This window comes from Ovis aries, chromosome 1 (genome assembly GCF_016772045.2).
Source record: "Ovis aries strain OAR_USU_Benz2616 breed Rambouillet chromosome 1, ARS-UI_Ramb_v3.0, whole genome shotgun sequence".
Classification (NCBI taxonomy): Eukaryota; Metazoa; Chordata; class Mammalia; order Artiodactyla; family Bovidae; genus Ovis; species Ovis aries.
The window spans coordinates 60,930,469-60,946,741 of NC_056054.1; the positions used below are offsets into that span (position 1 = coordinate 60,930,469).

General features: G+C 37.3%; 1 protein-coding gene and 1 non-coding gene across 16 annotated transcripts in view; one reads left to right on the forward strand and one right to left on the reverse strand.

The window, feature by feature from the left end:
• The window catches only part of TTLL7 (tubulin tyrosine ligase like 7), a 171,394-nt gene that overhangs the window by 78,190 nt on the left and 76,931 nt on the right, over window positions 1–16,273 (reverse strand). For all 15 annotated transcript variants that reach the window (XR_006059909.1, XR_009599633.1, XR_006059911.1 and 12 more), the window contains 3 exons: window positions 15,996–16,160; window positions 9,888–10,046; window positions 4,680–4,774 (listed from right to left, as the gene is read on the reverse strand). Coding sequence is in view for 10 of the 15 variants with exons in the window: in XM_042250312.1 (XP_042106246.1) it covers window positions 4,680–4,774; window positions 9,888–10,046; window positions 15,996–16,160 (419 nt within the window). In the remaining 5 variants the exon portion in view is untranslated. The remainder of the gene's footprint in view (window positions 1–4,679; window positions 4,775–9,887; window positions 10,047–15,995; window positions 16,161–16,273) is intronic.
• On the forward strand, window positions 10,142–10,213 carry TRNAC-GCA (transfer RNA cysteine (anticodon GCA)). Its single transcript has one exon. It is a non-coding gene; the product is annotated as a tRNA-Cys (tRNA).

The following is a 16,273-nucleotide window of genomic DNA, read 5'->3' on the forward strand; positions in this document are numbered from 1 at the left end:
ATTTTATTTTTGGGAGCTCCAAAATCACAGCAGATGCTGATTGCAGCCAAGAAATTAAAAGATGCTTACTCCTTGGAAGGAAAGGTATGACCAACCTAGACAGTATATTAAAAAGCAGAGACATTACTTTGTCAACAAAGGTCCATCTAGTCAAGGCTATGGTTTTTCCAGTAATCACGTATAGATGTGAGAGTTGGACTATAAAGAAAGCTGAGTGCCGAAGAATTGATGCTTTTGAACTGTGGTGTTGGAGAAGACTCTTGGAGTCCTTTGGACTGCAAGAAGATCCAACCAGTCCATCCTAAAGGATTAGTCCTCGGTGTTCACTGGAAGGACTGATGTTGAAGCTGAAACTCCAATACTTTGGCCACCTGATGCGAAGAGCTGACTCATTTGAAAAGACCCTGATGCTGGGAAAGATTGAAGGCAGGAGGACAAGGGGATGACAGAGGATGAGATGGTTTTATGGCATCACCAACTCAATGGATATGAGTTTGGGTAAACTCCGGGAGTTGGTGATGGACAGGGAGGCCTGACGTGCTGCATTTCATAGGGTCACAAAGAGTCAGACATGACTGAACGACTGAACCAAACTGAACAGATGATGGCAATTTGATCTCTGGTTCCTTTGCCTTTTCTAAATCCAGCTTGTACATCTGGAAGTTCTTGGTTCACATACTGTTGAAGCCTAGCTTGAATGATTTTGAGCATTACCCTGCTAGCATATGAAATGAGCACATTTGTACAGCAGTTTGAATATTCTTTGCTTTTCTTTGGAATTGGAATGAAGACTGACCTTTTCCCATCCTGTGGCCACAGCTGAATTTTCCAAATTTGCTTTGGTTGTTAATTACTATTATTAATTAAATGTGAGAAGTAACAAAAAGAGTTGAACCTGAGATGGCAACAAGACTTCCAATTTTAATGACTGTATGATTAAGAATATCACTTTTCCAGTGATAAATACGAAATTTGGCTGTTTCCTTTGTTTAGGGAAACGGAAAATGTGATTTAGGTAGCTCTTAACTTTTATTCCATTTTACCTAGGACAAATCATTTCTATATACCATACAATTTAAAGGAAGGACAGGAGAGAAAGTGGGAATAGAAATAAAAGGGAGAGGAAAGAACAAAGACTAACAGTTGGAAAGAAAAAAAGGTAAGAGAGAAAGAAAAAATGAAATGACAGAATAGAGGAAGGGAGAACAACAAAAGGACTGAGAGCACCATGATGAGAATGCTGTGGAAGAAATGAAGGCAGAGATATATGCACCTCTACACAGAAAAGACTTAACTCGCAGACAAGGACACTGACACACACCCAGCTCAAGCACATACAAATAAAGAACTATGTTTGCATCCCTATAAAAACTGGTATGAATAAGCACTAACAACTCTTAGTCCAAAACAAAATTTAACCAGAGACCAAAGGATCTCCATTCACTCAGCATTTTAATCAGTGTTTTCCCGCTCAGCTATACCCATACACTGACCTAAGGAGTTTTGTTTACACTTTCTGGAGTTCTTTCCACTACTCATTATCTTGTGATTCCATTCAAGGGTTTTCTCTTTCTAATCAGCTGGCCTCACACGTACAAGCTCTTGTAATATGGAAACTCTGGAAGTTCTATGAACATGCTATGCTTGCCTCACTTCCTTATCTTGCTACAAGGAGTTACCTTTGAATGGAATGTCCTTCCCCATCCTTGTCATCATTTTATTTAGTACTCACCATACTCTAGTTCTAGACATGGCTTTGGAAATACAAAGATGAATAGAGACATTGCCCTTAAGCTGCAATGGTCTAAAGGGGGAGAGGGAAATACAACGTGAATAAATACACAGGTTACAGTGGATGCTACTTAAAAAGTGATAGTAGTAGGGGTGACGGCAAAAGCGAGGAAGTAAACCACTTTGCTACAGCAAAGGCTTCAAACAGAAGGTCAGCTTTGCGCTAGGTATTCAAGAATGAGTTAATCAAACCAAACTGTGGCATATACATGCAATGGGCCTTAACAGGGAAGGAAATTCTGACTACATGCTACAATATGGATGAATCTCGAATACACTGTGCTTTCCCTGATGGCTCTGATGGTAAAGAGTCGGCCTGCAATGCAGGAGACCTGGGTTTGATTGGGTCAGGAAGATCCCCTGGAGAAGGAAATGGCAACCCACTCCAGTATTCCTGACTGGAAAATTCCATGGACAGAGGAGCCTGGTGGGCTACAGTCCATGGGGGTGCAAAGAGTCGGACACGACTGAGAGACTAACACTTGAATACATTATGCTAGCCTAAATAAGGCAGTTACCAAACAGCAAATACTGTATGATTCTACTTGTAGGAAGTACCTAATCAAATTCATAGAAACAGATAGCAGAATAGGTGTTTACCAGGGGCTGGTGAGAGGGAAAAATATGGAGCTGTCTAATAGGTACAGAATCTCAGTTTCACACAATGAAAAAGTTCTGGAGAAGGATGGAGGTAACTATTGCATTATAATGTGAATGTACTTATTGCCACTGAACTGCACACTTAAAAATGGTTACAATAGTAAGTTTCAAGTATATTTTACCACAGTTTTCTAAAAATGAGTCAACATTCACCAGAGGGACAAAGCTAAAAGGAAATTTAAGTGAGAATACACACAAAATTATGGACATGCAAAATAGCACTGCATAAGAGTTCTTTAAAAAAATTAATTCCAAGGCAGGGAAAAGAGAAGAACAAAAGGTGATCAGGTTGGCAAGAGATGCAAGGGCCAGATTATAAAGAGTCTGTGTCTAAAGATCAAAAATGACTTGTAGGCAATGTTTAAACGTTCTGATAATGTGGCAACAATCTGAGCAGAATAGTAGAATTTACAAGTATCTCTTTAAATGTTGGCATCCCTCAGGCTCTGCCCTTGCCCCTCTCTACTTCTCAATATATACACTCTATGTTCTCATCTACTGGATTCAACAGCAAACTATACATGTATGTCAGTCACACAGAGGTCTCTTATCTCCTGGGACCTCGTATATCAACTCTCCCACTTGACAATTCCACCTGAGTGTCTCAAAGCACTTCAAAATCAGCATGTTTAAAACTGAATTATCTCTTAATTTCTACTTCCCCCATCACTTCTAAGTTTGTTTCTTGCCTAAAACCTTTATCTAAATAAAAGACATACTGTCAAACAACTCATCTAAGCCAGAAATCATGAGAGACTTTGAACTCCCAGCACCTGCTCCTATAGCAGTAGGCACTCAATAAACACTTTTTAAATGACTTGGAGAGCAACAGAATGGAAACCACAAGATGGGGTGAAAGTCAGTGCTGAAGCAAGGGGATCAATAAAACAGACCAGGAGAGAAATGAGAAGTCCTTAAACTTGAAGAGGAGACTAAGAATTTAAGTCATACATTTGACAGGACTACTTAAACAATATGTATGCCAAAAAACGTATAGGAATATTGCTTAAATAATCTAAAATACCTGATACACTTGTATAAGTGAAATAAAAATTTCCTATTCTATATCTCTTTCCTTCCTATTCATTTCCTTTAGAATAACTGAAATATTAGAATTTAGGCAAATCATTCTCTGATCACACAAAAGAAGGGGTCATATGAAAATTTCTGAACAAGCTATATCTCAATCTCTTTTTAATAATGCCTTCCATATAAATCTACTTCTCAATCAGGCATTTACTAAATGTTTGAAACTATTTCAAGTAAATAAATTGCTTGGAGGCATCCCACAGCTCTTACAGAGTTCTTGAAATAACAATTAGAATCAATTGAGATCACAAAATCCCTGAGCTTAAGTGACCTCAAAAGGTCCTAGAAGTTATTTGAACACTTATACTAGCAGACTGCTCACTATTTCATTAAACAATTCAGTTAAACTTCTAACAAGTTTCTCTCATAATAAGATAACAGCTTCCCACACAGTAACATTTCAAATATTTGATTTTCATGATCATATAAATGGCAACCAGTCTAATAATATTCCATTGATCCAGCAATCCCAGTTTTGGGTATATATCCAAAGAAGTGGAAATCAGGATTTAGAGTGACTCACACTCCCGTGTTCATTGCAGCATCATTCACAACAGCCAAGACAAGGAAGCAACCTATGTTCATCAATGGATGAATGGATTAAAAAAATGTGGTACGATGGAATATTATTCAGCCTTTAAAAAGAAGGAAATCTTGTCTATTCTTTTCGATGGAAAAAGTTAAGCTCACTTAACTGCTTCTCTTTTCCATTTACCCTGGCAGCCTGAAATACTAGGAAGACCTCTGGACAGAAAGGCAGGAAATGCATTTTTGAGTTTTCTTTACTTTCTGAGTGACCTTTATGCTTTAGTTTCTTCTTATGAAGTAAAGAAACAATCTAGAAGGTTTCCTAAGGTATGCTCCAATTCCACCTCATACTCTGTATTAAATAATGACACCAATAATGAAATTACAGCATATTTATTATAGGTTCAAATCATACAGGGCGGAGGGGAAGTAGAATTCAGGAGGAGAGGAAAAGATATTTAAAAAGAAGAAAATTAAATGGGTTTAAAGAACAGAATCAAGAAACTCAAAATATAAAATACTAAAATTATAAGCCAATTCTATTTACAAACGACTGTTCTACACCAAATATGATAAAAAAAAAATTCCAAAACACAGAGGAAACAATTTACCTAATATTTAGTAGCTTCAGTGCATTTAGCAGCACTCCCTTTTTCACATCATAGTCTATTTTCTGATCAGTGCCAAAGCTCGGAGCTCGATTGATCTGAAATTAACAAAAAAAACAATGAGTAACCAAATGTTGGCAGATCAATCTATATTCAGTAAAAGTTTTTTAACCTAATGTGGGATCCCGACCAGTAGAAGGACTCTATAATAAACCTCAAAGCTCTACATAGTCGATGGTCCAGTCACCACTGCCACACCTGCATTCCCCATCACCTTAATTTAAGTCAAGGACTTGCAAGGAATTGACTGTCATCACTGCTCCTTCCCACTGCTGCCTTAGCTCAGGATTTTTCAGTCAGCATTATCTGCTCTCTCTCCAGTCCACTCTCTCCAAATTATCACCCCATGCATTCCAGGTATTAAATTTAGAAAGTTAAAGTGATTCATCCTGACAAAAGTTTGGATGACCAGCAATAATAATAAGAATAATAACACAGAACAAAAAATAACATGCATGTTACCAATATAGTAATAATTATATTCATATATGTATTTTGCATGTTGAAATTATCAGTGCCCTCTTTTCACTGCTTTCAGATCTTCTGGATGGATCATCCATTGCTGCCCAAAAAATAAATTTTCTCTCTTTCTACCTGGGTCAGACAATAATTCATCAATTTTCATTTTACTTCATTTCACTGAAATTACTTGGAGGATACCATTAAAGGTATCTGAAGACTAACCTGTATAAGTTTTCTAACTGTTTAAGGATTCATGGAAATCAATGAGCCATTTGTGGCTGTTCTACTTTACTCCATCATTTCCAAAGTTTCATTAAGGAGAAAAATAACAAGCAATTATATATACTTTATATGTATATATATACACATACACACACACCCAGAAATGTAGTTTATAATATGCTACAACTTCAAGAGCTAGAGTTTTTGTTTTTTCTTTGCTGTTGTTGGGTTTTGTTGTTATTGTTGATGTTATGAAAATGTAATTGGGATAGCAGATATTTAGGGAAATTACTTATTCTATTAACTCAATTGATGAGAACACTATTGAGTTCAAAACTACAGCTTAACTTCTTTAACACCAACTAATTCCACAGGCTATGTCAAAAAACATGCATGCTGCCACTCATAGAAGACGGTCATCTTATACAAATCCAGCACCACAAGAAACAAGGTAACTGACAGCATGCATTTTACAACTGGCAGCTTAAGGTAATACCACGTTATAGTTAAATCATCCAGGAACATAAGTGCTTCTAATCAGAAATGTGGCGCAAGATCGCTGCAGAAAAATTAGAAACAAAAGGCCCACAGACAACAGAGAGGTCACCTGCAATCCCAACACCTAGCGTACTGTAACCATTTCACAAATGGTGTTCCAGGTATTTGCTACACATATTCATCATATTCATTTCACAAATGGTGTTCCAGATATTTGCTACACATATTCATCATATTCATTTTACCTTCCAAATATATCTCTACACTAAGTATTTTATTTTATAATCAAGGTTTTCTCTGAACGGTGTGTCATATACATTTTGTATGCCATCATTTTGATGGCATTCCTTGTGTAGAGATACGGCAAACTACTTTCTTCAATAGAGATATGACTTACTGTATTATGTCCTTGCTGATTTCTGATTTAAAAGGTAATGAACCTATTTCTATCTTTGTGATGCAGACTCAAGGGGAAGAGTAAAACTTGGTAATTGCAAGAACATGCATTTGTTCCAGGGGATTTTGAGAGAGGGAGTTTATTCTACTACTTCAAAGTTTCACGCATTTCCTCTTACAAGTGCAGAGAAAGGATAGAGTAATATATTTTATATAAAAAAAGGTTCAGGCATTCCATCTCTATAATTTATAAAACAAAGACAGTTCTGCTGCTAGATATAACAGGATTATTAAAATAAAACAGACATTTAGGAATCGATGATTAAGTCGTTCACTGAAATGTTATCTATCTGTATAGAAAATCTTAGTATTTCATTTCAGACTTGCAGCCTGGAATTCTGCCAGGCATATCCCTCCACCAGGATGGTAGGGAGCTCTTGATACAATACAGTCACAATCCTCTCTCTTATCTATTTCAGATTCTTCACTCTACCATCATTTGAAAGAATTTGGTCTATGAAGAAATATGCCTACATACTAAAAAAACTAATATATGGAAAGGTAGAAAAACTTAACTAAATTAACATTTTGGATTTTAAGTTTTATGAGAAATTTAAAGGAAAAAAAGAAAAGAAAAACCACAAATGGCTGACAGAAGAATTGCTGAAAATTACAGCTCCATCCAGCCAAACTTCTATGTGATGACTTCTTTGTTCTCATTTCCTAACATGGTTGTAAGAGAGACAAAGCTCACAAGTGTTAGAGTCTTAAAGCACAGCAGCTTGTAAATGCACAGAAAAGGAAAATTAATAGAAAGCAAATTAAATTAATATATTTATTAACTGTCCAAATCATAGTTTTATTATCAAGCACAATCATTTCATGCACAGATGAAAGTTTCCATAATAGTTTCTGGGCTCCTAAATTAGTGCTGTTGCCTCTGGCCTATAACTTACCCCAACCTCAACCCCAGCTCTCCTAATCCCTGGCCCCTCCCCACTTTCTACAGCCTTAAGTACTCTGACCAGGTGTTCACTCTTTTGCAAAGACTTTTTTTGAACTCACAAATATACACATGTACACAGAGAGATTAATGATTGTTTGTGCTGCCTCCTGTTTCCTACTTATACTTGTAATTATTATTATAAAACACATAACTGAGTCCCCTACAAAAATAGGACACGTATTCTCTTATTTTTCTTTAATCTCCCATCTGGTGCAATGATCTGCAAATTAAAGATACTTAACATACTAGAGGTATATTTATACTCCACTTAATTTCCATGTTTTTCCCTAAAAATGTTTTCTATGATTGAAGATCTCTGTAATTTGCCACTATGAGTCATCGCCTGCGATTACTGAAGTTAACTAAAAGTTATCAAATGCTCAGAGGCAACCTCTGCCTTATTCCACTTGATGGCGCCAAAAGGTTTTTAACAATGTATGTTTGCATTACTATGATTTCAGATTCTTTCAACTGTTTTGATATAATACATGTTCAGTACCCACAGCTGTCTATTATTGTGGTGTTTTTTTAAAGGGCTATGATTGATTTGAAAATGATGAAACAATGAATATAAAATTAAAATAAGTTATTGTGGGTTTTTTTAAGTGGTTTATTGATCAGCAAGTTATGGAGAAAATAAAGTATGAAGAAATATGAATGCAAACAATGTATTATTGAGCTTTTAAAAAATACATAGTTCAGCTGTTCAGTCAATTCTGATCTAACCAAGCAGGAGTCAGCTTCAGTTAGGCAAATGCTTTTAAAATTAGGTGAATAAAATACCTATAAAATCATTATTTATTATCCTTTCAGTTCTATTTCACGCATGTGCCTTCACTTCTTTCCCACCCCATCAAAGCTAAAAGACAAGTATAGGGCAAAAAAATACAAGTAAGAACAGGAATTGATACTTTCAAATTGTAATGCTGGAGAAGAGCTTTGAGAGTCCCTTGGACTGCAAGAAGATCAAACCAGTCAATTCTAAAGGAAATCAACACTGAATATTCACTGGGAGGGCTGATGTGGAAGTTGAAACTCCAACACTTTGGCCACCTGATGCAAAGAGCCGACTCACTGGAAAAGACCCTGATGCTGGGAAGAAAGGTTGAAGGCAAAAGGAGAAGGGGGTAGCAGAGGATGAAATGGTTAGACAGCATCACCAACTCAATGGACATGAATCTGAGCAAACTCCAGGAGGTGGTGAGGGACAGGGAAGCCTGGTGTGCTGCAGTGCATGGGGTCACAAAGAGTCGATATAACTGAGCAGTTGAACAACAAAGAACAGGAAAGGAAAGGAAGATAAGAAAATGGTGTAAATAAAGAAGAAAATGTCAGGACTAAGTAAGATGAAGGGCCACTGTTCAGAGTCAAGTGCTTTCACATTCAAGGAACGGAGGAAGTAAAAGGATACATAAAGTTCTTCACATTTATCTTATTTCTAGGATCCAAGCCAGGAGCATAATTTGAATACCTGACAGAACTGTATTTGATTAGCAATATAATACACATTATTTGTTCACAGTAGATTCAACAAACACACACATGAAAGCAGGAGCCCTCAAACTGGAAGTGTTCTTTCCTAAAAATATATTTTGAACATCTAGATTTCACCTATCACTCATTCAGTTTGCTTTCAAAACCTTGGTATTACAGATGTAACTTCTAATTTCTAAATCATTAACAAAAAAAAGAGGTAATCAACTTAAAATTAAGTAGTTGATGGTGATATCTTCTTTAATAATATATTCCTTAAAATGTAAGTAATCTAGTAAATACTAAGTGTTTAGATGGGTGCTGTTTTCCTAAATACAGTGTTTTGTGGCCATGCGATCTGTGGAGCTTGATGATCAGAGCCAGGTGTACTGGTTGGGGTGCTGTAGGACCACATGACTTCTTAGGTTTCTTCTATATACAATAAAAACATGACAGAAAAGAAAGGTAAAAAAATCTTAAACAGATATCATTTTTATTTTTCCTTTATATTATTCTGTATTCTCTAAATGTTAAGTGACCTTTTATAATGGAAGAAAAATAATGATGACTCTAACCACAGGGACTGGCAGAAAACCAATCCAAAGGCATGGCTGACAGGCTAGACATGAGGGGAGCCCTAGGCACATAATACGGTCTTGAAGAATTCCCGTTACCCAGTGTGTTAGGTATTAACTAAGATTAATGAGCTAACTGGAGCCTCTCTCCTCTAAGAGAGTTTGAAGGGGAGGGGCACTGAAGCCAGGGAGCTACAGTCCAGCAGCCCAAGCATCCACACAGAAGAAACCCAACATCCTGAAGTCACGAGGTGGTAGATCTGTGAGGCTGAGAAAACAGTAGAAAAGTAGACCTCCAATCAGTAACAGCAGATCCATGCGTGTATGCAAAACGCCTAGCCTAGAAACTCACCCAATGCTGATTTGGGAAAAGTAAGATCAAACACATGGAGCCACTCTAGCAAATGTATTCCTTGAATTCTCATTCTCTTCCTCCAACATACTCCACTCAGGCCTCTCTATGCTCAATGAATGAAATAACAGTACTCACTTATCTTTCTTCTAAAAGAAACACCTTACCTCCAGCAGCCATGGCTTTAGTTTTCTATCCAACAAAATATCAAATCCCAGGACTTCAAAGCAGACACTTTCACTTCCTGGAGGTTGACCAGGTCTGCACATTCGATACGCATGTAGGACATGAGGTTCTGCTACAATCAGAGTCTTCACCACCAACTCCTATAAGGATTGTGATTTAAAAAAAAAAAAATGAAAAGCTTTATTTCTTTGTGTCTCATTTATATACATGGAAATAAGGCCTGGATTCAGTAGTATCCCTGGTGGCTCAGATGGTAAAGCATCTGCCTGCAATGCAGGAGACCCGGGTTCGATCCCTGGGTTGGGAAGACCTCCTGGAGAAGGAAATGGCAACCCACTCCAGTACTCTTGCCTGGAGAATCCCACTGACAGAGGAGCCTGGTAGTCTACAGTCCACGGGGTCGCAAAGAGTCGGACATGACTGAGCGACTTCACTTTCACTTTGGCCAGGTTCACGAAACTCTTTTGTATCTTATCCCTACTGTTGCTCAGACTGTATTTCACCCAACTCACACCCTGCCCACTGTGGTCCAGGCATGCTCGCCTTCTCTAGGCTCTTCGCACTAGCTGATCCTCTCCCTGGAACACTCTTCTCCCAGTAATTCAATGTCTGGTTCCCTGATATTGAGTCTTTCCCTGACACCTGAGTCAAAAGTAGGCACCCAAACATTATTGCTTACTGTGTCACTACACAGCATAGGCCCAATGACCTTTTTTTTTTCTTTTTTTTTTTTTAGAGCAGAGTCTTTGTATCATTTACAACCCCATTCCCAGTCCTTACAATAGTACCTGGCATTTAGTAAATGCTGAAAATCATTTGTGAACAAACAAAATAAAAGTTTATGAATGTGGCTTGAGTTTGTTAAGTAGGTAAGCTAGGATCATAGTGCACTTTGTCAGAAACCCATACAAAAGGGGAGGGGATGGGAGGGAAAAGAAATTCCAAGGAGAATAACTATTTCACATACAACATTATAGAACCTCCATTTAGAGAAAAGCTGAAAGGCCAAGAGGACAAAATTTGGGAGAGGCAAGTTGGGAGAAGTGAGTTTCTCCATGCAATGATGATTTTGTAGTTCAAAAGGTTTATCTGAGATCAGAGTAATGCCGATCAACAAACTATCAACATTTTCTGTGAGGACACATAACATGATGAGGGTGAGTTACTAATGCTAATAAAAGAAAAAGTTGGTTTACTGAAGTCTGAGAACAAGCTATGGCTTGCATAAAAGCTGTCCCCTTGGTTTTTGCCTAGAATATATTATTTTGAAGCCCCTCTCTACAGGTAGACAGCATATTAAAAAGCAGAGACATTACTTTGCCAACAAAGGTTCATCTAGTCAAAGCTATGGTTTTTCCAGTAATCATGTATGGATGTGAGAGTTGGACTATAAAGAAAGCTAAGCACTAAAGAATTGATGTTTTTGAACTGTGGTGTTGGTGAAGACTCTTCGGAGTCCTGTGGACAGCAAGGAGATCCAACCAGTCCATCCTAAAGGAAATCAGTCCTGAATATTCATCAGAAGGACTGATGTTGAAGCTGAAACTCCAATACCCTGGCCACCTGGTACAAAGAACTGACTCATTTGAAAAGACCCTGATGCTGGGAAAGACTGAAGGTGGGAGGTGAAGGGGACGACAGAGGATGAGATGGTTGCATGGCATCACCGACTCAATGGACATGAGCTTGAGTAAACTCCGGGAGTTGGTGATGGACAGGGAGGCCTGGAGTGCTGCAGTCCATGGGGTCGCAAACAGTCGGACATGACTGAGCAACTGAACTTAACTATCCAACATAGGCGATATTTTATGGCAATTAGGAATCTGACTCCAAAGTCAGACTTTCTGGGTTATTTCAGGCTTTTCTACTTGCTGGATGTGCAACCCCAGTCATGTTGCTTAAACTTCGTGAGTCTCATTTTTCCCAAAAGTAAACTGGCAATAATAGTAATAATACCTGCTTTTAAAAGATGGATGGAAGGACAAAATGAGACTCCATGTGAAATGCTTAGTGCCTCAGTTCAGTTCAGTCGCTCAGTCGTGTCCTACTCTTTGCGACCCCATGAACCGCAGCACACCAGGCCTCCTTGTCCATCAGCAACTCCAGGAGTCAACCCAAACCCATGTCCATCGAGTTGGTGATGCCACCCAACCATCTCATCCTCTGTTGTCCCCTTCTCCATAGTGCCTAGAACGGAGTAAATCTTCAAGAGGGGTAAGCAACTTAATTACTATTGCTATGTTTATCCTTCATTCTTCTAGAACTTCACCTCTTATGTCTGGTTAGCCACAAATATTCCACTGCCTGGGGAAGTAGCACTTATTATATGACAGAAAAAAATGGAAGACAAAGTTAATTTCACTGTTACCCAGAATCCCAACACAGACTGTATTTGGGTCTGTCAGAGATACCCTGTAAGGCTGTTCTCAGAAATTTTATTCAAAATAACAAATTCATGGAATTAATAACACCACAGATATGGAGATAAAAGAGAAAAGACTACTTTACATAAATCTTGAGATATTATTGAAACTACTTGACTAGGGAAAAAAGTTAAAATTTTGGCTAACAATTGTCTATGTGAAATAAGACATGGTTGGGGTAAGGAGGTGGGGATGAATATTTAGACTCTGAATTGCAAATCTGTGTTTTTTCTACATAAAAGCAACATATTTTCAAGAATGTAAAGACAAGATTGTATGTATATGTGTAGTCAGGAATGACATAATCAAACACAAATTCCACTAATGCTTCTAAGGATTTCCAGTATTGATTTTTTTTAAATTTTTACTAAAGTATATAAAAAGCATTCAGTAAGGATGATTTTATGAATGGTTTTAGTCATTTTTAACCTTCATGGCCTGATTTTCTCTTGATTTCTTATTCATTCTTCACCAGCACTAGAGCACACATAAAGAGTATTGATGAAATATACAGACAGCTACTTCTTAGATAAATTACTATCAATAAAGTGGTCAGTGAAAAAAGTTCTAAGTTAAATTCATGAAATTTGTAAACTATTAAGATAAAAATTTACTGCACAATTGCCGTCTCCACCTTCTCTTGTCATTCTCTCTTTTATGTTATCCCATTGATTGATCTTAAGAAGATATCTGTAAGTATATGCAATTCTTAATAAAGAAGGGAACTTTTAAAACAATTACATAAATACAGTCAGTTTGACAAGATAATTGTAGGAAAGTACTTGGAAGCTATCAGTCTAGTATTTATTAATTGGTTATTTATAAGATAATTAATAACTAATATAGGCAAAATTTATCCATTTTTAGAAAAGATCATGAAATGGGTCAGAGCACAGTTACTATGTTCAGGTCATATCTGAAAATTATGTTCTAGGCTCTAACTGAAAAGTTAATTTCCATACTCATTAGTTGGACTCCTAATTCAATTATGTGGGGAAAGTACCACTTAGAACCAATGTCTATAAAGCTAATGGGACTCATTTTTCTCTCTGATTGACTCTCTGTATATTCCTCGCCAAGAAAACCCAACAGGTTCCAACTTTTCACAAAGACTTCCCTGAAGAATCAAAGTGAAGAATTTAGTAAAGAAAGAAAGAATACCAGAGAGTGTCTAAAACTTGGTCTCTGAGCTTGTCATCAAACAACCCATTCATTAAATCATACAGGTATCACAAAGCAGGATCTACCATCAATGAGTTATTTTCCAAAATTGCAAATTTCAGCAATTTGATGCTTCTGACCCACAGGATAGTAAACTATCATTATGAGAATATTTTTGGAATTTCAAAAAAAAACTGGCCTATAAAATACACAGACAAACAAACAGCATTGTTGGAATCAAATTTCTTGTTTGGATGTATTTAGTCTCTCAGGAAGATATAATAGAAAGTTAACAAATTGGTAAAGAATTTGATCAAATCCAAGTGACAAACTTCAAAATTTGAAGGAACCGCTAAATTTCTAAAAAATTTGAATCTGTTGCCAATGTCTATAAATCAGGAGACTTATGGTACCTGCTGACAAATTCTCCTCAAATTCTCCTGAATGAGGCACACTGGGCCCAGAATGCCACAAGGCACCAATAAGCTGGTGCTGAGTAGTATCTATCCCTCTTAGACCTTGGATGCTCTTCAAATTACCACTGTTCTAAGCATCCCTATTTTCTTCTATCCAGATTACTTCACTCCTTTTTACTTGTCTGACACCTAAGGACCTTTGGGTTTACATTCTGTGACACAGAAAAGATTTAGAAAGAAACAACCAACAAAACATCCAGAAAAGGAAGAACTATAATGATGATCATTTTTTTCTCTGATTTTCTCAAGAGAATTGAGTTCAACCAACAGTGAATTTCCATGTCCATTTTCCATGATATCTTTATATAAATATATGTCATTTGTCCCAGAAGGAAAGCAACATCAAGTTGTATAGCCCTCATCACATTAAGTATTTTCAGCAGACATACTCCTTAACTATGAGTATAGCTTTAATATTTCTGTTAAGATTAATAAAAGAGTCTGTTTCATCAAGGTTATCTTCTCATATGTGTCTCCTTCCCTCTCTTAACCATTACCATTTGGAATTGCATCCCCTGCCATGGCTTTAGTTATGAATTTCACCCCATACATATATGGTAACTGCCTGCTTTTCTACCTGAGAAAGAATTTCAAGCTCAACGTATCTAAAGTAAAATCCATCATAGCCTAGTGGACTTTTAAAAACTTGATTCCGGTGTTAATTCCTCCAGGAAGTCCTCTTCCTATCTCCATCTACACTATACTCCATCTATACCCTCTATACTATACAGGCTACTATATGTGATCTTAATCTATATCCCCACAAATCCAATGTATGCCTATATGTTTTGTACTTGATAAACTGCATTTCATTAACAATTTATGTGCAGGTTTTTCCTACCAAACTCTTGAGGCTTGGAGTTGTATCTTGTGTATCTTCAAATTAACAGCCAGAGACAGGCTTATAGTACAGCTTCAGCAAATGTTTACTGAATAAATGAACAAATAAATATATAGAGAGAACTCTTTTCTCTCATCTGCAAAACTAAGCTCTACATCTTCTTCTCAAAATAAATTTCTTTCTATTCTGTTTCAAACAATGCCACACCCATTTGCCTCATAATTATTCTTTAGAACTACAGAGGAATCTGAATACTTTCCCACCTCCCCATTCTGAACACTCAGTTCATCTCTAAGGTCCACTTCACTGTCACCTCTTTCAATTCGGACCATCCTTTTCACTTAAGCTACTCCCAACTGCCCTCCTCTATCTACTCTTGGTCATCACTCTAACCCATCTAGCACTCTTTCTCAGATTTATCTTTTTAAAGTCATAGCCTTTGGCATTATTACTCTCTTCCCTTAAAAACTGAATGAATCCGTAATGTCTACCAAGTTAAGCCTTGCTTTTCAGACCTAAAACTTAGTCTTCACATATATTATCGTAAGTCCTCATGAATCTCCCACAAATACAATATGTGCCAATCTGGACCTCTTTTAACTATTCTCATACCTCCATGCCTTGACTTATGCTTTGAAAAGTGAAAGTGAAAACTGCTCAGTCGTGCCAACTCTTTGGGACCCCATGGACTGTAGGTTGCCAGGCTCCTCTGTCCATGGAATTCTCCAGGCCATAATACAGAAGTGGGTAGCCATTCCCTTCTCCAGGACATCATCCCAACCCAGGGATCAAACCCAGGGTCTTCCTCATTGCAGGCGGAATGTTTATCATCTGAGCCATCAGGCAAGACCAAGAATACTGAAGTAGGTAGTTCTCCAGCAGATCTTCCCAACCCAGGAATAAAGACGGGGTTTCCTGCATTGCAGGCAGATTCTTTACCAGCTGAGCTACCAGGGAAGCCCGATTTACGCTCGGGCCTCCACTTGACATTTCCTTTCCAATCACGAGCAGTAAAAGTACTACTTATCTATTAGTACTACTTATCTACTTGTGACAAACTTCACTCTTCATTAAAATACACTCTATCTGCCCAATCTAATGTAATCGGTTCTTTATATTAAATGGTTGTTGATTCTTTCAAGTAATATGAGGAGAGACAATTAAAGTTATGAAATGGTGCAATCTTACTGAAATATCACTCCAAAACTTAGCCACATCATGCTGATTTGCTTGTAGGAATTCTGTAAACCATTTGATGGAACGTTTGCTGCCTTTGTTTTCAGTTTCATCCCTTTCAAAACGTTCATTATGCTTGTTCACAGAGTAGTTTGTCAGATGCATGTATAACTGGGTCTGTAACAAGTAAGAACCAAAGTTGTTATCACCTATGAAACTCTAGAACCACGAGGCTTCACAGAAAAGAAAGTATCCAAGGAGAAAAGACAATTTTAAAGTTTCAAATATAC